Source organism: Lonchura striata, chromosome 20 (assembly GCF_046129695.1).
Source record: "Lonchura striata isolate bLonStr1 chromosome 20, bLonStr1.mat, whole genome shotgun sequence".
NCBI lineage: Eukaryota > Metazoa > Chordata > Aves > Passeriformes > Estrildidae > Lonchura > Lonchura striata.
This window is the reverse complement of record NC_134622.1, coordinates 7,927,292-7,950,434: the sequence shown is the minus strand read 5'-3', so window position 1 is coordinate 7,950,434 and position 23,143 is coordinate 7,927,292. Positions and strand designations below refer to the sequence as shown.

The 23,143-nt window shown below is 41.6% G+C and overlaps 1 protein-coding gene across 1 annotated transcript; it reads left to right on the top strand.

Moving 5' to 3' along the window:
- Positions 1-1,632: 1,632 nt before the first annotated feature.
- SLC6A4 (solute carrier family 6 member 4) lies at positions 1,633-22,664 on the top strand. The gene is made up of 14 exons (XM_021524961.2): positions 1,633-1,955; positions 8,778-9,379; positions 10,071-10,205; positions 10,814-11,033; positions 11,421-11,559; positions 11,870-12,004; positions 13,706-13,809; positions 14,493-14,620; positions 14,935-15,047; positions 15,751-15,882; positions 16,891-16,990; positions 17,358-17,458; positions 18,804-18,971; positions 19,630-22,664. The coding sequence occupies exons 2-14, from the start codon at positions 8,923-8,925 to the stop codon at positions 19,702-19,704; spliced, it is 2,007 nt and encodes a 668-aa protein (XP_021380636.2). The 5' UTR covers positions 1,633-1,955; positions 8,778-8,922; the 3' UTR covers positions 19,705-22,664.
- Positions 22,665-23,143: the final 479 nt, after the last annotated feature.

Sequence of the window (23,143 nt, the reverse complement as noted above, 5' to 3'; positions counted from 1 at the left end):
CAGCCCCTGAAAGTTTTTCACTTGTGAGATAAATAAGGTGTTACAAGGTTAAGGGCTTTTGCCTGGAGATCTCCAGTCTGTTATTTCGATTATGTCCCAAAGGCTGCAGACTGTTTGGCAAGAAATTCAAAATGAAAAAACCCAACACAACAAAACCAAACCCAGTAACTGCTGCACAAGATAATGAAAAAAACACCTGAACCAAAAGGCATAAAAGAACCTACTCTAAGCAGAGACTGAGATGGAGAAAAACATCAGACAAAGGTCACAATCCCTCTAAAAATGTTTAAAACCCAACATATAATTATGTAATGAGCAGAGGGGCTTTCAGTAGAGAGAATTTATTTCTTGTAAGAAGATAGGAAAAGTGAATTTGGGAAACCACTTCCAGTTTCCCAGCAGTGGTGAGCTGGAAACCTGTTTGGAAAGTAAAGGTGCAGATTCCTTGTGCCACCCATCCTCCCAAGAAACAAAAATTGCTGCTCTCCAGAGCACAGGGTCTGACCCACAGCTGGATATTTGCACATTAAACGCTGTGCTGTGACCTCCAGAAAGGTTTGGTGGGCGAGGCATGGCAGGATCTGTCCTTGCAAACCTTCTGGAATAGGACAAAACAGAGGAAAGGCTGTGGAGAAAAATCACAGGCAAGGACATGAACTCGTGGGGCTTTCCTGGCTGCAGCCAAGTGGAGGTGAGCACCAATCCTGATTATTTTGGAAAGCAGGACACAGGAGGGAAATCCAGCCCAGCAAACAGGAGGTGAGTATTGCTGTTTGCATGAAAAGATCAATGAATTTCTGCAGCGAGTGAAGGAAAAAAAAGCTCCGTTTGACGAAACAGCCTTAAGGCAGCGGCCAGGGGAGTTAATGGGAAATAAAGCTGATTTCAGTGCGTGTCCCTCGTGTGTGGAGCTGCAGTGCCCGAGCTCTCCTTGAGATGGTGCAGGAGCCTCGCCCTGCCCGCCTGGGCTCCGTCAGGGACCGGGGACAGTCGGTGCTGTCAGAGCAAAGTGCAAATTACAGCTCTTCAGTTTTCAGTTTATTTTCTTTTCAATTGTTTGGAAGAAGTCTCCGAAAACTGGAAACAGCTTAAAGCAAAGCAGCTGCTGCTCCAATAATCAACTACTCTTACTCGCCCCTATTCTGCTTTTTCACCTTTTCTTTTTCCTAAATCTGCCACCTAAACTATGGCATTGACCTGTGATTTATGACCTTTTATAAAAAAGTTGTGGAGTGCAGGAATGAAGAAATCCTGGATGAAAAACACTGGAGAAAAAAAAAACCTGTTAGAAATTGAGTGAGGTATTTGAAGTAGTGGTAGGAAGAAAGGAAATTACTTGTTGAGCTTATTGAGGCAGCAAAATGCTTGTAAAGAATTTGTGCTTCAAGCTTTGAAACAAAACTAAACCATATTTCTTCATTAAAATAATGCAACTATTCAGGATTATTGAAAAGAAATTATTCTTTCCAAGCCCTTTTATTGTGATAATATCCCAGTCCTTCCTATCCTCCTGTAATCTACAGAAATTTATAATTCACTGACTCCCTCAAAACTTTATGTGTTCATCCTCATCCCCATCCTGTTATTTATATTTATAACAACATCCAGCAAAGCTGTCCCTTCCCAGGAAAGCTCCCCTTCCTTCTGCCTCTGCCTTCATTGGATCCTGCTTGCCAGAACACATCCGAGCAGGCGAATGTAGCCACCCACCTCTAGGAGGAAAACTGAGCTGCAGCCCTGGTGAAACATAAAGTTTATTTGACCAAAGTGACGCAAAAATTCTTAAAGAGCTCTTTGGCAGCAGATTATCTGGAAATCAGACCATGTGAGGGGGACTGGTGTACAAAAAGCTCCCCAGGATGCTGAGTTGCCCACAGGCTGAGGTAAATGTGGCTGAAGGGGACTCGAGCTCGGATCTCTCCAAGGGCAGCGCTTCGGACCGACGCCGCACGCAGGTACTTTCTCATTTTGTCTTTGCACAGCGATGTCTGAAGCACTTTTATGAAATTCAGACAGGCACAGAGACAGCTGCTCCTCAAAGCTGCCCCCCTGCAGCAGCAGCAGACGCTGGAGTTTCATTAACTTTCCCTCCTCGTTGCACTTCAGTTATAAAATCTGAAATGCGAGTGACAGGCTAAAATCTGCACCCAAGGTTTTGTTTGTTTTTAAACCAGCTTTAAGGTCTTCGACAATTTCTAAAACTTCTTCCATCTAACAAAGCTTTGGGGGCAAAAAAGATACATTTATTTTAGTTTTAGTTTTCTTTGGGTTTTTAAAACTTTCAGTGCCTTTTATTTCTTTTCTGCTGTTCCATGCTCAGCTCTGTCATGTTCAGGCATTTGTCCAGCAGTTATGAATGTTGGGAGTCAAATGCCTGTAGCAGAACATGTTCTGACAATCTAAACTTGAGAGTTTTGGCAGTCCACATAACTGCATTACAGATGTAAAGTTATTTAAAGCTTACAAAAAAGCATTAAACTATAAGGAAAACTGAAGGAAAGCAGCAGAATCCAAAGGAAAAAGAAGAAAAAATAGGCAATTTAGGTTGTTATTTATTTTGAAAGGGTGAAGTGAGCTTTATTAACCATATTAAGTTATATTTTAAAAGGTAAATGGTTCCAGCACAGTAAATTATTGAACTCAATGGGACAGATTTATTGCAAGTAATAAATCTGAAGAGCATGTCCTATATATTCATAGTCAATCACGTTTACTGAAACCAACTGGCTTGCTGGGTTAGTTCCCTAAGAAATATGGAGTTTAATTAAGGAATGCAATGCAACTGAATATATAAATAGGCAAGGAAAACATGTTTTGATATGTTAAGAAAGCCTGAGGGAAAAGGGATCAGGCATTTAATGGATTTGCATTCTTGAAAATGTTGTGGCATATTTTTAATGTGGGTTGTCAGACATTTACCAGGGAAGGGCTCAAACACTTGGGCTGCATCTTCTGATGATTTTGAAGGTGAATTAACCATAATTTTCTTGGAGAATACCTTGCAAACTTCTCATATAGCAAGTGACTGTTGTGACCATTTTCTAATTGAACAGGGTATGATGAATTTCAGATGGTTAAATTAAGAAAAACTACCCCAAAACTAGAATTTAATAACAACCCAAAATTATTCCCATGTGCAGTGTGTTTCACTCTTTCCTGCTTTCCTCCATGGAAATCTAAATTGCTGAGTTTTTATTAGTAACAGCCTAAAGAAATATTAATTCTGTGTCTTGATCTCCTTCCTGATGCTCATGTTTGATCTCTTTTCCCAGCCTGTGTGTCTGCAGCTCTTATAGAATCTGTATAGCTCTTATAGAATCTTATAGCTCAGTATCTTATAGAACTGACAGCACACAAGGAGCCCTCCCTGTGGCACAAATGTTTCATACAGAACTTGAGTAGAACTTGGAGCCTGAATTCAGTGCTTTAATTTGGAGATAGCCATTAACAAATCCCCTTCAGAGAAACATCATCTGTTACCAAGGGATGTGCTCCATTTATTTAGTGATGTGTTATGACCCTTCCTTCAAGTTTATATAAATAATCGGAGGAAGAATACAAAAGCAATATTATCATCCCCTCCAAGCTTATCTGTTTCCTTGCACTGCACACAGACACTCTCAAACCAAAAAAAAATGCATTTCCCCTCCTCCCTGTTCTTTAAATGACTGACACCAGTTTGGCAGCATTCCCACTACAGCACGGTGCCTTGTCTTCTCAACACAATTTTAAAGGTAAAAATCTCTTTTTCCTGATGACTTTTTAATTTCAGACTGAGACAGGGACACGTGAGGTAGAACTCCCAGTGCAGGATTATATTCCCCAAAAAGTGCTGCTTTCAGAGGCACTCTTCTCTTTCCCCATCTCACCCACGTTCAGCCTTATCTGGGAATACAGGAGTTAACCTCTCCCTGTGCCACTCTTTGGGAAGCAGCCTTTGAGGGCTTTGAGGGCCATTGTCTCACCAGCAGGACTTGCTGAGCTCACCCTGCTTTAGTAGGAACGTGAGGGAGCCCTTGGAGCCCTGCAAATATCCATACAAAAGGTCCTTTTTGTCACCTGCATGCTCAAAGTTTCCTCTTAAAATACTCCCAGGTAACAGTGCTGAGCCAAAGTGCCCAACTTTTGTAACATTTAAAATCATTGGCACTGGGAGCCAACCTGTTACAATTCACTGGTCCATCAATTTCAGTGGGTTTTGATCACTCTTTATTTTGCTTCTCTTGAACTAGAAAAGAATTTCTTAAAAAAATCCCCTGAATAAATCAATTTTCAGTTGTGGAGGGATGGTCTAGATATCAGCTTAGATCTGCTTTACACCTAATGCCCCAATTCTGTGGCTCTCAAGTAGTTTTGATTATTAGGTTTTGAAATCTGAAATACAAATTGTCACACTTGCTAATGAGCTAACTGGAAAGGACACTCTGGGTACTCCTTTTTTAAAGAAATCAGTAAAAATGAACACATTCAACGTCAAAAAGCACTAATTCTTTTTAGCATTATGAAACTAAATATGACTTGTGTATGACACACAGCGGGCAAAATTCATCATTATGGAGAGCAATGCAGTTTAATTGGCTGAAATTTTTATTTTTTAACAAGTCCTCACAGTATGGGGACATCTATTCCGTGATACTTTGATTGAAGGGTTGCTCCTGACCTCTGCAAACTCAGAGGAAAATCATGAAACCTCTCTGGCTCATTTGTGGCTCAGAGATGAGAAGGAGTCCAGGCAAACAGCACAGCCTCTCCTGCCTGGGGTGAGTGATTCTATCTTGTCATACAAACTTCTTGCTTGAAATTGAAGATAAAAGTAATATCCCTGGACTCTTTCCATTTATGCACGACCGCCTGGGTGAGCTGCAAGGTGTCGTGTGAGTCAGGCAGCTGTAACTTTAACCATCTCAAATTCTTTGTGAGAAATGTGAGATTTAGGTCAAGTTAACAGGAATCATCCCAGCGTTTGATTTTCTTTGCCAACACCCTGGGCTGACTCTTCTTGAGGCTCAAAGCGCTTCGATTCCCTGCAAGTGCTGCAGGTGAAGGGGGGGAGGCAGGAGGATGGAGGAGCAGCGGGAGGGAAGGTGGGACCTGAGTGCTCCTGCAGCCCAGCGAGTGCTGCTTCCCCACTTCCATGGAATTAGCACATGAAATAAGAAGATCATTTGTGTGAAGTGATATTTGGACAAGGCGATACATTTTGCGGCTGTGAGGGTTAAAATGGGAGGCACGGGGGGTGGGTGAGGGCTGGGGAAGGCTCTGCAGCCCCACCTCAAACTCGACAACCTCCCTTGCAGCATCTGCTCTTCGCTGCACCTCTGCCCCACTGCTTTGCTCTCCCAGACACACGAAAAGCCAATTCCTCCTTTAAAAAGTGCCGAGAGCAGGAAAATCCCGTTGTTGTGGTGCTGGGAAGAGTTGTTTACTCTGTGGCAGAGCATGAAAGGAGAGGGATTCCCGCACTGCCAGGAGAGGTCACTGCGAGCCTCCAGAAACAAACAGGAGATGCTCCAACACTTGAGCAGCAGGAAGCGGGCTCCAGGCCAGGGATGCTCCTCGAGGATTGCTCTGGTACAGCCGAAAGAGCCGCATTTGTGCATCAAGGAATATGCAGGGATTTTACATCTGCAGTGCTGGTTCAAGTTCATCTCCGTGCGGGAGATAATTTAATTAATGTTTGGCTGATGTGAACTGCGTTGGCGGCTGCGGGAACACGTGTGGGAACACATGTTTTCACTGTCCATCCAAATGTTCTCAGCAAAGCTGGGAGAGCTGTGGAGGACTCCAGGGTCACTCCTCTGTAGTCACCCTTTGCTCAGGGAGGGGGACATTCCCAGGGCTGGCACCTTCCACGTGCTCCTGGAGGGAGCTGCCCTGCAGAACAAGCCCAGCTCAGGGCGCCAGGGCCTCGCAGAGGAACAAAGTCACATCTGCCAGGCACACATCAAAAGGAAACGAAAGCACAGAGCTCTGTCTTCTTCCCTTTTTTATCTCCCCCTTTTCTCCTGCAGCTAGTCAGGGCTGATAAGGAGCCAAGGTGCAGTTATGTAACAGCAACCTTTGGGACAGGTCAGGTTGAGAACAGGTAATAAACTGATATTTCTGAGATCACTGCTGTCATCACTCAACCACCTGAAACAGGGATTTGTGCAGAGAAGAAGTGGTGGCTGAGGTGGGCAAAATCCTTCACCACTGGGGTCATTTTCCCCTGGATATCTTCCCTGGTGTGTGAGCACATTTCCCACCCCAAGAGCTCTCTCTGCAGCTCTTTACACTCTTTATAGTCCTCACAGTGACTTCAATTATTTTTTTTCTTGATTTGTAGCAAAGCAAAGAAAAATGTCCATTCTCCCACAACTTTTTATGGTGTAATGAAATAATCTGAAACTGTTCTGTTTGCATGTGCCAATTGTGCCCCTGTGAACTCCACTGTGTAGCCGTGGACTTCATCACTCCAGAGATTTCCCAGAACAGCTGACGAGCTGTAATTCCTCATTCAGAAAGAAATAGTTATAATTTCAGCTGCAGCCTCTGAAAATTCACATGTAATTTTGCACATTTGAGCTCTAACTACTGAAAATTCAACCAAAGTATTTCAAATAATGTGATTTTTTTTTTTTTTTCTGTGGCGTGCAGAAGAAGAGGAGGAGTTTAGATCTGGATGGACAACAATCCTGGTTGCCACAGATCTTGGAAATCAACAATACACTCCTTGACCTCCCCTTAGTAAAGAAAGCAGCAAAAATATGCAGAAATAAAGTGTTTTACAAACACAGTGAGAATATAAGCCTCAGGTATGGAAAAATCAGTCCCATGAGATAATGAAGTTAAATCAACATCCTTTACTGTGTTCCCATTTATGGGTGGGGTGTAAAGTCCAGAAGGGCTCAGGTTACTTTTCCATATTCCTACCTGGTATTTACCATACTCTGTACAAGGGGAGGACTGGCCGTGGCCTTTCCTTGCATTTCTATGAGGCCACCAGGGCTGTTTCCATCTCCAGAACCTCTCTTGGACATTTGGAAGGTTTTGGACTCCAAAGGCATTCAGGTTTTATAGTCCTGCAGGTAAAAGAGAACCTCCTGTTCTTTGCCCTGGTGTTTTTTCTCTGGAACTCTGAAGATGTTTCAGTCTTTGTGGATGATTAATTAACAGCAGCGAGGCACTTGTAAGGATTCACATTAATGATGCACTGTTTGGTGCATGACAAAAAAGAGACTCTTGGGGTAGAGACAGAATGTAAACCTGGAGAACTAAAGATTTCTGAAAATGATATGCAATATTTTCAAGTGAATTTTATCTCAAAACCATCCTCTTGTTTGCTCTGCAGCTCAATAACTTTTCTTCTCTTTCTGCTTGCACTGAGAAATGTTTAGAAAAGGTTTAACAAACTATCTTTGCAAAAGGTGGAAAGCTGGGAAAAACTTGAGTTTTAATAGTTCTGAAATCAGCAAATTCTAGAAATAAGAAAATCATATCCTTTCTCTGCTATAGTTTTTCTTGCAGCTATAAGTGAAATAATGCTTATTTTTTTCTGCTAGGATGTGACAATGACATTTACTACCATGATAAAATATTTTGAAAGGGAAAAATTAGATGTCATTTTAATAATTTAATATTGGCATGGTGTAGATTGTATGATTCTTTGCTAGCAATAAAAAAAGCATTACTGCCCTGGGGAATTTACAGCACAGGGGATCAGCTCCTGTTCCAAGGTTTTCTTGGGTAAAGGCAGCTGGGTGTTTACCTGAACAAATCAGCAGCAAATAAAACATGACTTGCTCACAGAATCACAACTCCTGTTATTTTTGTTCTGCAGGAAGTTAATTGTGTTATACTTTATTTCAGGATGGTTTATTTCCCCTGGGTTCTGTTTTTAGCACATAAGAAGAGGGCAGAGAAGCCAAGGATCCTCCCAGTGCCTGTTGTTTTTTGCTGGCAGTGGGCAGGAGCACAGGAGCAGTGCCCACCATCCTTCCCAGGGCTGAAACGACAGTGGCAGCAGATCCAAATTGAATGAAAGATGCTTTTATTTTCCCAGGGAGTCAGATAAAACCAGGGACAAGTTTTGTCCTTTAGACTCATATGTTAGTTCTTAATGAGAAGAATAAAATTGAAGTTTTTGACTTCTTCTTCTTGTTATTGGTGTTGACTGAGCCTCAAAAGTTAGTTGATGCAAAATCACTGAGATTTAAATATTTTTCTAAAGTTTCATTTAAGTTTTCCACATATGCTGCTAAACAGAACAGACACTGTGGGATTTTTGAAGAAAGGTTGTCATGAAATGTAATTTTTATATCCATGGTTATCTAATATTTGTTTAATGAATTATTTTCCCTTGATACTGGGTGAATCTAGAATTTGCCACAAGATGAGTGGATGAGTTGCAGGATGAACTTAGGAAAATGAAAATAAAAGTCCCACTAAACTCTGCCCTCAGTTTTCAAACTGGGAGTCCAGCAGTGTTGAGAGGAGAAGGTGATGCCAGAAGACAGCAGGACTGTGACTGGGTGTGAGGTGTCCAGCAATGCACAAAGTGCAGCAGATCCTCCTGAGAGGGTGTGATCCAGGTACACCAGGTTCTGCTGTCCAAGAGGTTGATTTCTTCCTGCCACTCTCTGAACAAAATCCCAGATTATCTGCTCCATGATTCACATTGCATGCTGTGATGGTTAATTACCTCTGTATTTTAATCACAGAATCTGCTGGCTGTAACTTGAAAATTACCAGCACCAGCAAAGCTTGTAATGGATTTTCAACTCTTTTTCATTTCTTAGATGGTGCTTGTGCCTTCAATCTGATGGATTTAAGTATGGAAGAGGAATTCTAAAAGTGCTGGGAATAAAGGTGTGGGAAGACAAACCCCAAAGGGACCCTGTGGTGCTGCCTGTCTGCAAGTAACCAGAACAAATCTCAGCAAAAATGGAAAAAAAGACCACAGGCAATGAGAAAGAGCCCCTGACTTCCAAGAAAGATGTCTCAGACTGTAGCAAAGGAGAAGATTGTAAAGAGAACGGACTTCTGGTCAGGAACCCGAAATCTGCCCTACGGCTGGTGGAGGATGGCAACAAAGTCCACCCGAGCCAGGGGGATAAAGGGGAGGCAGCTCAGATCTCCAATGGTTTTTCAGGGGTTCAGAGCTCAGTGCCCTGCAATGGAGAGGTGGAGGATGCCCAGGGCACGGCCCCAGCAGCCACCACCACCACCACCACCACCACGTCCACCACCTGCGGGGCCGAGGCTCAGCAGCAGCTGATGGAGCTGGAGGACAGGGAGACCTGGAGTAAAAAAATTGACTTTCTCCTCTCTGTCATTGGATACGCAGTGGATCTGGGGAATGTGTGGAGATTTCCTTATATCTGCTATCAGAATGGAGGAGGTCAGTGTCCACTCATGTTCATTGTTCCTTAGTGCTGAATTTCTTGGTTTATAAATGGATGATTTTTAGTGGCTTTTAAAATATTATATGTGACAAAAGATCAAGGAGAAATTATTCACTGAAAAACCCAAATATTGGGCTAGGATAATCACAGAAATGCTGTTTTGCACAGCACAACTAGAAGCTGAGGACCAGGTGGGTTCAGACCCACGCTCCAACACCTCAATCCCTTTCCCAAGGAGCATTTTAAAATCTGATAAACTAACGTGTCTAAACCAACTCGTGAGAAGGCTGGGTCTTTGACCCACTGACGTAAGAGACAAAATACAAATCTAAAATCTAATCAAGGAGATCTTAGAGAGGACTTTCGTCTCTCTGATGTAACAAAGGCATTTAATTGGAGAAATGAATAATTTTATCTGTAGCCCATCTCCCAGCTGTGAGAGTCAGTGGAGTCTTGGTGAATCCTGTGTTGCAGAAATGTGAGAAGTTTGGCCTGAGTGCTGCTTCTTGTTCACACTGCTGAGTAGTTGCTCCTATCAGAAATCCCACAGTAATTCAGTGGTGTGCTGGCTAGGGAGGGAATATGCATTTTCCCCGTGGGATAAAACGAACTCTTGTTTATGGAGTGCTGGTGCTGTTGGAAGAGAAGTCTGTGAAGAGTTGCAATCATCTGTTTTCTGTCTTGCAGGAGCATTCCTCATTCCTTACACAATCATGGCCCTCTTTGGAGGGATTCCTCTCTTCTATATGGAATTAGCACTAGGACAGTACCACAGGAATGGCTGTATTTCCATTTGGAGAAAAATATGTCCTATATTCAAAGGTACCAAAGGGAAATGGAACTTTCTGAATAACTGGAAAATTTTCCTAAAAAGGTGACATTTCAGGGGGAAAAAAGAATATTTCATAAAGCCAAGTAAGACTTGTTCTACACAAGATTTTGGCTTTACAAAGAAAGTTTTCCTAAAATTCCAGGTACACCTGCACATGTGTGTGTATTCTTGTATACACATACAGTATGCAACTCAAATTGATTAGACAGAGGCTCACCAAGCCTAAAATTATAAAGAATGAAAGGAACTGTTCTATATCCTCACTAGCTCTGGCTCCCAGTGCTGTAGATCTGATCTTGTCTTTTTGTTTACTGAGGCTGCAAGGTGCCTATTTCTAAATTGCAGAAGTTTAGGGACACATAGAAAATATCTCTTTATAAGAATGTTCTGTCTTGATTAAGGATGCTTTGCTGGAATCAGAGTATTTCTGAAGTCACAAGAAATGCCAGTGTTGTAAACACTTGGGAGGGTGTGTGTTCCTCGTGCAGAGCTGCCTTAGACAAACAGTTGTTGATGTGATAACTAATTATTTTTCTTTTTTATTTTTTTTTTCCTAAAACTTACACTGACTGAATGCAATTATTTCCTGCCTCTCCAGGAATTGGCTATGCCATCTGTATCATAGATCTTTACGTAGCCTCCTACTACAACACCATCATGGCTTGGGCTTTTTACTACCTCATCTCCTCCTTCACGGGGGAGCTGCCCTGGACCAGCTGCACAAACCCCTGGAACACAGCAAACTGCACCAACTACTTCAGCAAGGACAATGTCAGCTGGTCCCTGCACTCCATCTCTCCTGCAGAAGAATTTTATACGTAAGTGCATGTAAGTGAGGATGGTGGTGGTAGCCAGACTGCTGGAACACCAGCAAGGTTTCCCAGAGGGCAGCAGGGCTGCTTGTTGATGGCACCCTCTTCAAATCACTGGACTTTTGTAGGGGAGTGTAACTTAGGGTGCATCCTCTGTGTTTTAAGATTTTCCCAATCAATATCTGCTGTCACTTACCATCAATGGTGTGCTGTTAATATCAAACCTTTAAGTAAAATAAAATCAATCCGAAATGTCATGACTTTGAAGGCTGCTTGCCAAGATCTCAAGATTCCTTGTAATGATCAGACCACAGTATGGGACTGTTAAATGCACATTTAATGTAAGAATTTGTTTAAAAAGTATCTCTACTGTGTTTTTCTTTCCTCTTGCAGCCGCCAGGTTCTGCAGGTGCACAGGTCCAATGGGCTGGATGACCTGGGGGGCATTAGCTGGCAGCTGACCCTCTGCTTGCTGCTAATCTTCACCATTGTGTACTTCAGCATCTGGAAAGGGGTCAAGACATCTGGCAAGGTGAATGCAAAAGCAAGACACATCAACTTGTCTTGAGACTGTTCTGCCTGAGCCAATTAACTGCCAGGGGATCAGCTCAGGTTGTTTTCATGACAGGATTATGGGCTGAGGTATTTGGGGAGCACTTGCTGTACAGTGACAGCTACCCCAAGCAACAAAGAACAAAAATAAGTGACACCACTGTTCTCTGTTTACAGACCTTCATGTGAAGACGCTATAAATGCTAAGATATACAATATGATTCACTAATTCTTATTATCCCTGCAAACTTTCTCCCCATGGCAAACGCTCTCACCATGTTCCCTCACAGGTGGTTTGGGTGACTGCCACGTTCCCTTACATCATCCTCTTCATCCTGCTCGTGAGAGGTGCAACTTTGCCTGGGGCTTGGAGAGGTGTCCTCTACTACTTGAAACCTGACTGGCAGAAACTGCTGGCCACTGAGGTAAAGAACTTTATAACAGGGAGATTTGCTTTCAGCCTGGCCATGTGTGTATCACCATAGATGCATAGAGCATGACTAAACAGATGTCTTAGCATGGACTTAAAAGCCAGAGTTCATGCTCTTTCCATAATTATAAAGAATTTTAAAGATTAGAGTCCACCCTCAATTTATCTTGAACTATAGGCAGAGCTCCCATACAGTGGTTGAACAGAATGAGTGGTCTGATTAAAAGAAAACAAGTGACCAAACACTTTTTCACTGGGAAAATAGTGACCAGGCTGACACTGAATGAGAAACTGTGAGTGCTCCTACACTGCAACAAAATCCTTCCCCTGTGAGAGTCACACTGAGAAAAGCAAATTTTTTAAACCCTAACAAGTGGTGGAGCTGCAGATTTTTGGCTTAAGGGGATGAGTACAGCCCTACAGGGTCCACAGCTGCCACTATTTAAATAGTGCAGGTTACTGGAGCAGAAACTTCTGTCTCCATCCTGTAACAAGCTTTGGCAGATGAACCCATGGACACCAACTAAACCCTGGGCCAGGAACTCATGTGAGTGCCTGTGGAGGAGGAATAAATCAGTCAGGCCTGCATACACCACCAAAATTTGACAGGAAAGCAGGAATGAAGACAAACTGAGCTAACAAACAAACCCTAGGCCCTCCAGTGTCTGATCCAGCCTTGAACTCTGTGGATGACAAGCAATTCATCAGGCCCAAGGCTGTGCTCACTTCACTACTTGTGAAAGTGTCTGGTGAGGAGGGTGATGGAAAAACCCCAAAGCAATAAATACTACAAACATGAAGATTAAAAATTTCCAATGTTTGCAAGTCTGCTGCTGCCCAGCTGATATGGAGAGTTTTGAATGAAGAGGAAATGAAAAGACACCAGTCTCTGATAAAGCAGCATCTCCAATAAGGAGCCACATCTTCTGAAAAAGCAATAAAGGGCATTGATATTGTATTGGATGTATCTGGAGTGAGGACAGCAGATTGCAATCTGTGTGCTGGGTGATGACAGAGCTCTGTCTGGGTGATACAGGACGGCCTCACATGATGGGAGAGAATATTAGAAATGAGTTGTAATGAACTCCATGTTTCAATCAAAAGAGAATAAATGAATGAGGACTTTCACCTTCAGAAAGAGAGCTGATATTGTACTTTAGAACATTACTCATTAGGGCTGTGGCCACTTTTCAAGTACAACATGCTTTTCATAACAAGATCATCACACTTGCATCTGTCACAGCTACAGCAAAGCTGAATTGAGCCCCAAGAATCAGAACTGCATCCACACAGTCAAATGGATTTTGCATAAATCTAGGAAAAATCTACATAGCCTGGAGAACACATTGCCAAGCACAGGGCTATTCCACAGCACACAGAATTTGGAGGAAGATTTGGAAGGCTTCAAAATCATGGGTATAAAGTTCTCTACACACTGCAAAACTTGTGTTAAATTGATTACAGGCAATTGACTGAATTAATCTAAGATGCTGTCAGAAGTGCAACAGCTACAACAGTTCTACACCAAACATTCATATTTCAACAGCTCTCTCAACAGAGAGAGCAGCTGGTCTGTTAGACCAGGACTAGGACATAGGCAGACCAGTGAAACACCCTTTTGTAGACCTAAGTGATATTGTGAATATGCCAAACTCATTCAATCTGTTTCAAGTAATTTTTTTCTTGGCCTTTTCAGGTTTGGGTGGATGCAGCAGCTCAGATTTTTTTCTCCCTGGGACCAGGTTTTGGGGTCCTGTTGGCTTATTCCAGCTACAACAAATTCCACAACAACTGCTACCAGTGAGTTCTACCTTATTCTATAAGTAAAATGGAGTTAAAAAAATATAACTGTGGGTATTTATGTAAAAGGAACAGGGTATTGGTGAAAGGCACTAAATTGTCAGACCTGTGTACACAGAAATCAGAAGTGTAATAGAGAACCTGCAATCTCAAGCATTTCTCCTCTGTTGCCTACCTTAAAATAAGATAATTTTTACTAATTTTACAGCAAGAGGTCTAAAATGTAGAAACCTGCCACAACAAAATGTACTAAACCCCTGCCAAACCATCACATTGTAGTTATTTGATCTCAGCAGTCAGTTAGGAAATAACTTCATAGTCTCAAGCAGAAAGGCAATTTATGTTTTTTCCTTGTTGCCTGAAAAAAAAATCTATTTCTAACTTCTAAAATAAAATTCTCGATTCTTCAATATTCACATAGTAGTTCCTAGTCTTTTAAAACATCAGGATACAGCCAGCATTCAATCCAGTGTCAGACTGATGTTACAGCACCTGTATGGATTTGAGAAGAAAAAGTAGCCATGGGTTGTTGGGTTTTTTCCCTCTTTCTTTCAGATCTGCTGTTTGTTCTTTCCTTGTACTCCCCTATTTTTCTAGGAGTCTGTCTAGATTGTGCACCAAGGGGTTGTAAACCCTTTCTACAGGTGCAGATTCCCTGATGAGAGTTAGGTCTTCTGTTGCAGAGATGCTCTGGTCACCAGCACCGTGAACTGCTTGACCAGCTTTGTGTCTGGGTTTGTCATCTTCACCGTGCTGGGGTACATGGCTGAGATGAGGAATGAAGATGTCTCAGAGGTTGCCAAGGACACTGGTAGGTTAACATTTCATACACATCTCAAACTGCTTCAAAGATAGAATATATTTGTATATGTACTTCTAGATCGAGAGCAGCCCAAGTGATGAGAAATATTTAGTATATTATTCAGGTTGCTGACTTTATTGGGCACTGTTACACAGTACAGCTAAAAAAAATTAGCCTGTAAATGCCACATATAAAAGCCAGATTGCAGTTTCACAGATGTGGTGGTAGCTGCACATGGCAAAGCAGCCTGGGGGGAGGAGTTTTCCCCTGGGAGACAGCGTGCACAGCATGTCCTAACAGTGATCCCAATTCCTCTGCTCCAGGACCCAGCCTGCTCTTCATCACCTACGCTGAGGCCATTGCCAACATGCCAGCTTCCACCTTCTTTGCCATCATCTTCTTCCTCATGCTGCTCACACTGGGGTTGGACAGCACGGTGAGTAGCCAGCAGGGGACACAGCCTGAGCCCCTCAGGCATCACAGAAATAGAATTACAAACACTGCACTGGCACTGAGGGGTTTGTAATTGCAGTGCCAGGTGCCTTCTGTAAGACAGCAACTGTTACTCCAATTTTTATCTGAATATAATCATTATTTGTCACTTAATCAGTTATTTGTGACAATTAAGACCCTGAAACACAAGCAAAGCACCTGATTTATACATGCCTAGTTGATTGTAGCCTCCAGCTCCTTTCTTGCTTGTAAACTTAGAAAGCAATTATGAAAATCTGGAATTTTTTCACACAATTTGGATTTAAAAGGTGAGAACTGGAGATATGCTAAAAAATTGTCATGTGAGTCTAGTTTTACAGGTGGAGAATCAGCTCCTTCCAGCAGGGCTGAACTCAGCTGATTTCACAGTCTTGGTCCTACTGAACCACCTCTCATTTCTGCACATCCTGGTTCCTGTAGCACAGGACTGCCTTTGGATGACAGTGCATCCCCACAGATACCTGAACACTAAATCCCCACCCTGAAGAGTTTTAAAAAGTAAAGAGGAAAGACTTGTCTAAAAACCTCACACCAACTCTATAGCAGAACAAAGCACCGATGTTTCAATGCTCCTTTAAACACTCAAACGTACTTTCAAGCAGGTAACACTGCCCTCTACTTTCCAGTGATTTTTCCATGCTTTTCAGTTTGCAGGACTAGAGGGAGTGATTACTGGAGTCCTGGATGAATTCCCACACGTCTGGGGCAAACGCAGGGAATTGTTTGTCCTTGGTCTGACCATCGTTTGCTTTTTGGGGTCGCTGGCAACCCTGACATTTGTGAGTATTTCACCCACCCTCAGCCTCCCTCACTGGCATTTTCCTGCCAATGACACCTTGGAGAGCATAGTAATTTTTTGAAGAGAGTTTCAAGAAATCAAATTAAACCTCCAGGCTGTTTTCTTTATGCATTAGAAATCTATTACTTGGAATAAATGTGAATGTTATTTCACTAGGAAATATGTTGCAAAATGATCCTACTGCAACTCATGATGTGCAACACATCGTAAATTATGCTTCTCATCAGTCAGCAGGCAACCAGCCAATTTTTTACATGGTTTACTTCTTGTTCCCAAAAGCTCCATGTTTAAAAATAACATGAATAGTTATTATAATCTTCACAATGTGTAAAATGTATTTTGAATTTAAAAAAATCTAGTAATGGATTTCCTGGATCTTCCTCATTGTTTCAAGGCAGAAATTATCATTAGTCACATCCAATAGTTCCCATGGGGCTTGTAGATTTCATTCCCACAACAAGCAATTTTTGAATAATGAGTGTAATGATCATAAGAGAAATAGAAAAATACTTGGCTTTCCCGTCACGTTTCACTCCACTTGCTCATTTATGCGTAACTTCCTTCTTCTGTGAAGTGTTTGCTGTACAAGGATGCTGAGTTCCTCTGCAAGAGGTCTCCTGCCTCGTGGTTCTAGATCCCAAATGGAAAGAAAGCAAAGTAGCACTTTATTAATTTGCTGTTCAGTAGCTATGATCCCTGGTGGAGAAAGAAGAGGGCGTGCAAAAAGCCATCCTGTAAAATTCCCTTTTTTCACTAAAATCCAGCCAGAAGTGCCAGCAGATTTTAGCTTCTCTTCATGTCAGCCCTCCAGGTGAGGGGTGGCCACAGAGGGTGAGCTGCTCACCTGGGTGTCCCTGGCAGAAACAGCCACAGAGTGACAGAGCTGGGTGAATTCCCCACTCGTGAACGTTCTGCTCCAGCCAAAGGCAGCACCAGCCAGCAGCAGGGCAGGATCCTGGGCACACTGACAGTTTGATCTCTTTTCCAGGGAGGAGCATATGTGGTGAAGCTGTTTGAGGAATATGCCACGGGTCCAGCTGTCCTGACCGTCGTGTTCCTGGAGGCAGTGGCTGTGTCCTGGTTCTATGGTACCTCCAAACACCCCAGTCCAAACTCCTGAGCTCCTGCAGCTCAGCATTGCCTCAGTTGCTGCAGACAAGATCACCCATGTCTCCAGAAAATAAAATTTACAAAAGCTTTTTACAAATTCACTGGTAACTAAAGCAGTGAGAATTAGCGTTAATTGCTCTCTGACAGAAGTACACAAGCACCTAAAAGTAACAGGAGGTATAATTCAGAATAATTAAGGCTTTCGTAAAATTAAAGGTTATAGGAACAAGATAGTCTTCTGGGATAGATTCTGAATTTATTTGCTGGGCATAAAAAAGTGTTGAGCATCTACTTAAGAAAGTCTTAGATCTGCTGTCATCCCTCTCCTCCCATTTATCTCCACAGGCATCACCCAGTTTTGCAACGATGTGAAAGAAATGCTGGGCTCTGCCCCAGGCTGGTACTGGCGAGTTTGCTGGGTTGCAATTAGTCCCCTTTTCCTTCTGGTGAGTTTTCTTTAGAGCTTTTTCTTTCCAGCACCAAGAAAATCACCAATGAACAATGCAGCTCCTTCTAAAAGCTTAATTCCAGAATACTCTTGTGAAGTTCTTTAGTAACAATTTTTCTTAAACTAAAAAGGCTCAATTAGTGAAAAACCCAATACAACGCTGCAAGGTCTTGTAACCAAATTACAGTTTTAAGGATTTTTGTAGTTGAATGAGCTGAATAAGTCTGGATTCTGAATAACTCCCCCTCTGCCCTCTGCTAAACAAATTTACTTTGTTTTGTTGCCTTATGTTTACCTCAGCAAAATGTAGCAATAAAAGTTGATGAAACATACTGTCAGAGGAGGAAAACCAAGATAAGTAAATACACTGTCTCAGCAAGTGCTGATGGACAACTTTAGAATATTCCACTTAAAATTTCCAGCAGTTAATTACAACCATTATAAATCTATAATTCAGAATTGGAAATACTATCCCAGTGTTTGGCTTGGCAGTGTTATTAATAACATTTGAACATAAAGTGTTCATTTCCTGATTCAAAATTAGTCCACGCTATCTTTTATTCTGACTGGCCTTAGTGGGAGCAGAGCAGGTCAAGATGGAGTTTATGAAGCACACAATGTAGATTTAAGACCTACAGAGTGAATTCAAAACACTTGTAATGATGAAGGCATAATTAACAGACTTTGATTTTATTACCCCTAGAAAGAGAAGTCTATAAATTAAAATGTCACAGCACTGTAATTTTTATATTTCTGTCCTCTTTGTAATCCTAAACCAGCAACACAGAGAGGCACAGGCCTCTGGGGATGTGGTTACCAGGCAGAACTGTTTGTATTCCCTGTGGAAACCCACCTTAAATAAGGAAAGCTCAGGATGTGGGATGTCATTTCGGGAAGTTTTGCTGGTAAATCCTGAGCTTCTGATGATACTCTGGAGAAAACAGTCAGAGATCCTTCTCAGGACAGACACAAATACTATTTCTGTAATATTCAACTAAAGTGTTTGTTGTTTCCTAAGGAATTTTACAGTCATGAATGATATGCTCAGGAAAATCATCCAACAGCAGTAACTGAGCTGACATTTTTTCCTTTTCCTGTTCTGACAGAGAGCAGTGTAGAGTGGAGAACTTCTGCTTCGGGAAGGATCATTTTGGTCTTTGTTTTGTAATTTGTTGTTGATTTGTTTTAAATCTACACTCATGTAATTTAGAACTTTTTTCAGTGTCAACACATTTTTAATCTTGAGTCCTACTAATTTTCTCTTTATTTCAGTGCTATGCTGGAACACAGAGCGTGTGCCATGAAAATCCACATATTCACACTTTGCCCTTTTTCTCTTCCAGTTTGTCACTTGCAGCTTTCTGTCCAACCCTCCTGAGCTGAAGCTTTTTGATTATGATTATCCCTACTGGACCACAGTTGTGGGTTACTGCATAGGAACCTCCTCCATCATCTTCATTCCCATCTACATGGTCTATCGCTTGGTCATCACCCCAGGGACACTTAAGGAGGTATCCCTGATGCTCTCTTGCTTCTGTTTGACTGTTAGGAAGGAGGTGATTCCTAGAAATATCATGACTGGCTGTTCTGTTCCCAAATTCTCACAAATCTCCCCAGTTCTTACTGAGGCCGCTGATAATTTTTAATAAAATGTTACAGCAAGTAATTTTTTAAGCTCTGATGAACTGGAGAGTTTTCCCAAAATTCAACCCAGACACTCAAAATCCCCTAGTCAAGCAAATGAGGCAGTGAAAGACTGGTCTCCTGGTATGTATCTGAAAGAAAAACTTGTCTTTCTTTCACACATTTAGTAAGATTTCTCTGCCATAAATCTGTAATGACAATACTGAGATTTCTTCTAAGTTCAAATAAATACCAGTTCATAAAGAATATATTTAATTGGCTCAGGGTATCCCAGTAAACTGCAAAGTCCTAAAGCATTAATATGACACCTGCCAAGCTTTGATTCCAATTGTGTTACAAATTATATTTAAAATACTGCTGTGTACTTCTATAACACTTTCCATCTTCATAGTGCTAACAGAGGCCTGAAACACTCTTAAGTAATTCAAGAGGTGCAACTCAAATAATAATCTCTTTCTAACTGGCTGACATGATATGTATTGTCTCTAAATCAATCAATTTCTAATACCAGTTTCATTCCAACAGCGTATTCTGAAAAGCATTACCCCAGAAACAGCTACAGAAATTCCCTTTGGAGACATCCGCATGAACGCAGTATAAGCTGGCCTGGTTCTGGGGGAGGGCAGAGGAGCACAAAACGTCACTTTCCCCCCCTCTCCCCCAAAGAACCACCTTTCCAGCTGAGACAACAAACAGAGCTTGCCACGGAGGCTGCACCACTGGCACCATTGGGAAAGTGATGCCTCCAGCACATGAATCCAAGCAATTCAATGCCATCTACTGTGCACTTCCAAGCAGGCTGAACGGAGCACTGGCTGTGGAACACGAGGGAATGCCCCTGCTCCGGGAGTGCCTGCAGCAGCCCCTCCAGGACAGGCAAGGCACGGCAGGATTAGGTGTAGACCCCCAGTGTGTGGCAGTGCTCCTGTGTCTCCTCCCTCCGTGTGATCGTTCGTACCGGGCAATGTCGTATTCGCTTCTAAGGTTCTCTACTTGCTTCAACTACATGGGAAAATGCACAAATATTTCTGATAGCCATACATTACTCGAGTAACGCAGGGGTTTATACACTAGGAAAACAAAAACAGGAAGTTCTTTAGGTTTGTGGTGGAGTAGACAGAGGGAGAGGAAAAATGCTGAGCAGCACAGCTCTGCACACATCAGCCAGCAAACACAGCTGGTAGCACCGGACTCATTCTCATTTCCTCTGGTTTGTAGGTGGTAACAATTTCTACTGTTTCTTGCATTAAAAAAAAAATACAAATAATACTTTTTGTGATGTTTGAGGCTTCACTTTCCTTTAGACCCAATCAAGCCACAAAAACTCATCATGAGTTACTTGACAAGCACTTAAGTTGCCAGCACTTACTGTACTGTTTCCATAACCAATCATTGTTCTGGCAGAGCTACAGAAACTACACATGAATCTTTTTGAGTTCTACTGCCAAAAAGTGCAATCTTAGAGATCTCTTTCTCTGCTTCACTTCCCTTTTTTTTACAGTTAATTTCACACCTAAAATTTGCTGGAGCCTGTGGGGTTTTCCTCCTCTTTCCTAGTACAGAAGTAAAATTTAGAATAATTCTTTTGGCTGGCTGACAAAAGTATATTTTCAACTATTCAAACCTACTTTGAAGGTTTAGTAGCTCATACTCTGATGTGACTGCATTGGGTTTTCAAGTTGAAGAAGAAAAGGAGAGGATTTTTTTTTTCTTAGCAAGAAGCTGAGTAGAGTTCAGCAGGATTGATTCTCATCAGAACACTTTATATTAAATTCCAAGGCACTGGCACACAAATTAAACCAACCCCATGTCCATAGTAAGCTCTTTAAATGACATGCACATGCTCCCCAAATGCAGCTACCCTTCAGCCTGGCTGCACCTGCCCTGGCCCTTGGAGGACACGAGTTCTGCAGTGGAAGTACAGACAAACCCAGGAAGGCATCATTCCTGTACAAACTTGCATTGTATTTTTACTCTGGCACACAGATCATGATGAAAATAAAATAAAATAGAGGATAAAAGTCTCCTTTGTATCCCTTTGCTAAAGCTGCCAAGGCTCTCTGTGCAGCCAGAGCAGGGGGCATTAAGGAACCTGTTGGAGTTGATCTGGGTATGAAGCACTTGCCAGGGAGAGGAAAGCAGGGATGCTGTGTTTGCCTTCTGAAAACATTTCCATCACCTCTGCCAAAGTTTTCCACCTTTGTGTACCTGGAGAAAGCCTCTTCCACTTCCTCTTCCACTCTGGATAATGACTTCTGAGTTCATGTAAGTCTCAATCCCAACTTCCAATGAGGAAATAACTTAAGAGGGACAAGGACCATTCTTTCAGAACTAGACTCCTGAGCTATTTTTAAAAAGGGAATATGTTTAATTGCCACTAGAAAAACAAATAAATCTGTCTTACTGGACAGTTACTCATGTGAAAGTTTTGTAGCTTATGCCTCAAGTGTATTTGAAATCTACTTCCAAAAATTAAATTTTCTGAGTTCATTAACTGAAAAAACACACATGAAATGTCAATGTAAGGTGAATGAGGTATTTGCACACATCCAACAGCAAAGTGTGGGAAACAAAGGAGAAAACCCTACCCCGTTTCTTTCCTCTTCAGACAGGGGTTCAGCTAACAAAAAAAAAAAAGTGCAATTTTTAAGACATAGGATAGACATTGGCTCTCTGGGAGGTTTCAGAGAGATTTCCCAAGAAATATCACATTTGCTAGTGAATTAAGTCAGCCAGGAAGCTCTGATAGTAACACAAGCCCTGCAACAGCTGAAATGTGAGACCCATGCGCTCCAAGTCCTGAGACACAGAGGATGAAAAGTCTTAGAATTATTTGAAGATACAAAAAGCAATGTAGATTAAAAAGGCTTTTCTCTTCCTGAATAATACAGAGATAAAATACTTCCATGTTTTCATTCTATAAATGTTGAACTTGAAAGGCAGTTTAGTTATTACTTTTTCCCCATTATTAGCTTTCCTCATTACTTTTTTGTTATATGGTGTACTGGTTCAAATATCTTATTATGGTAAGTTCATTTTTTAGTATTTCTATTTAGCTGAGTGGTTGAATATTAAGAAATTGATTTTCTTATACAATTCATTTTTTCCCCTTTTACATACCCATCTGAAAACATGTAAAGCAACCAATATTTATCAGGTAGCTCAGCAAGTAGCCATACCTTAAACACTGGTTTTGTACAAAAACTACTTATATTGATAACAAATGAACTGCACTGCAGTTACAAAGTGTCTTAAAGCAAAAAAATTCCTTCTCTTCAGCTCATCTTCCACTCATCTACCAGAGTATATCCTACCCTCTGTTCTGAACAGTGAAAAGGAAGTAATGAAACTGGTAAATTAGGACCATCTTTGCCTTTTAAAGAGAATTAAACTGGAGTTTTAGCTGTACAGAACTAAGTATTCCCTCCAACTTGTACATGATGCACCTGTATTAATTTATGCAGCTGTTTAGTTACAAGTGTTGCAAGCTGATTGTAAGTCATCAGTATGTGCCTTGTACTGTAAACTGTTACTGTAATAAATTTAATATTCATAAACCATCGCAGACATCTCTTGTGCTTCTCTCTTCTGGGAAGAGCAAAGATACAAATCTCAATTCTAAGTAATAGCAGAGTATCTAGTCCAGTTTACAATGCTAGCAAGGTCTCTGACAAAAAGCAGAGGATTTCCCTCAGTGTTTGAACCCTGGCCCACTGCTAAACACTTTCATTGCATTCCAACACAAGCACCAAAGCTCATTACAGAACAGCAAAACCAAACTGCTCCACACTGGAGCATGTGCTTAACTACTTGATTAGCTGACACATACAACTGATTCTAAGCCTTTATAAAATGGCATCATTTGCATTTAATTTTACTCACACTTTGTTTCATTGCTCAGTCTGCTGAACAAATCATTAGGGAAACGCCAATCTCAAAACCTTTTTTTTAAATACAGAAGTATGCCTCACTCTAGCATAAAAGTGATAAACTTACAACAAAACAAAAGTCAAAGAAACAATTATAAAAGTGTTGAAAA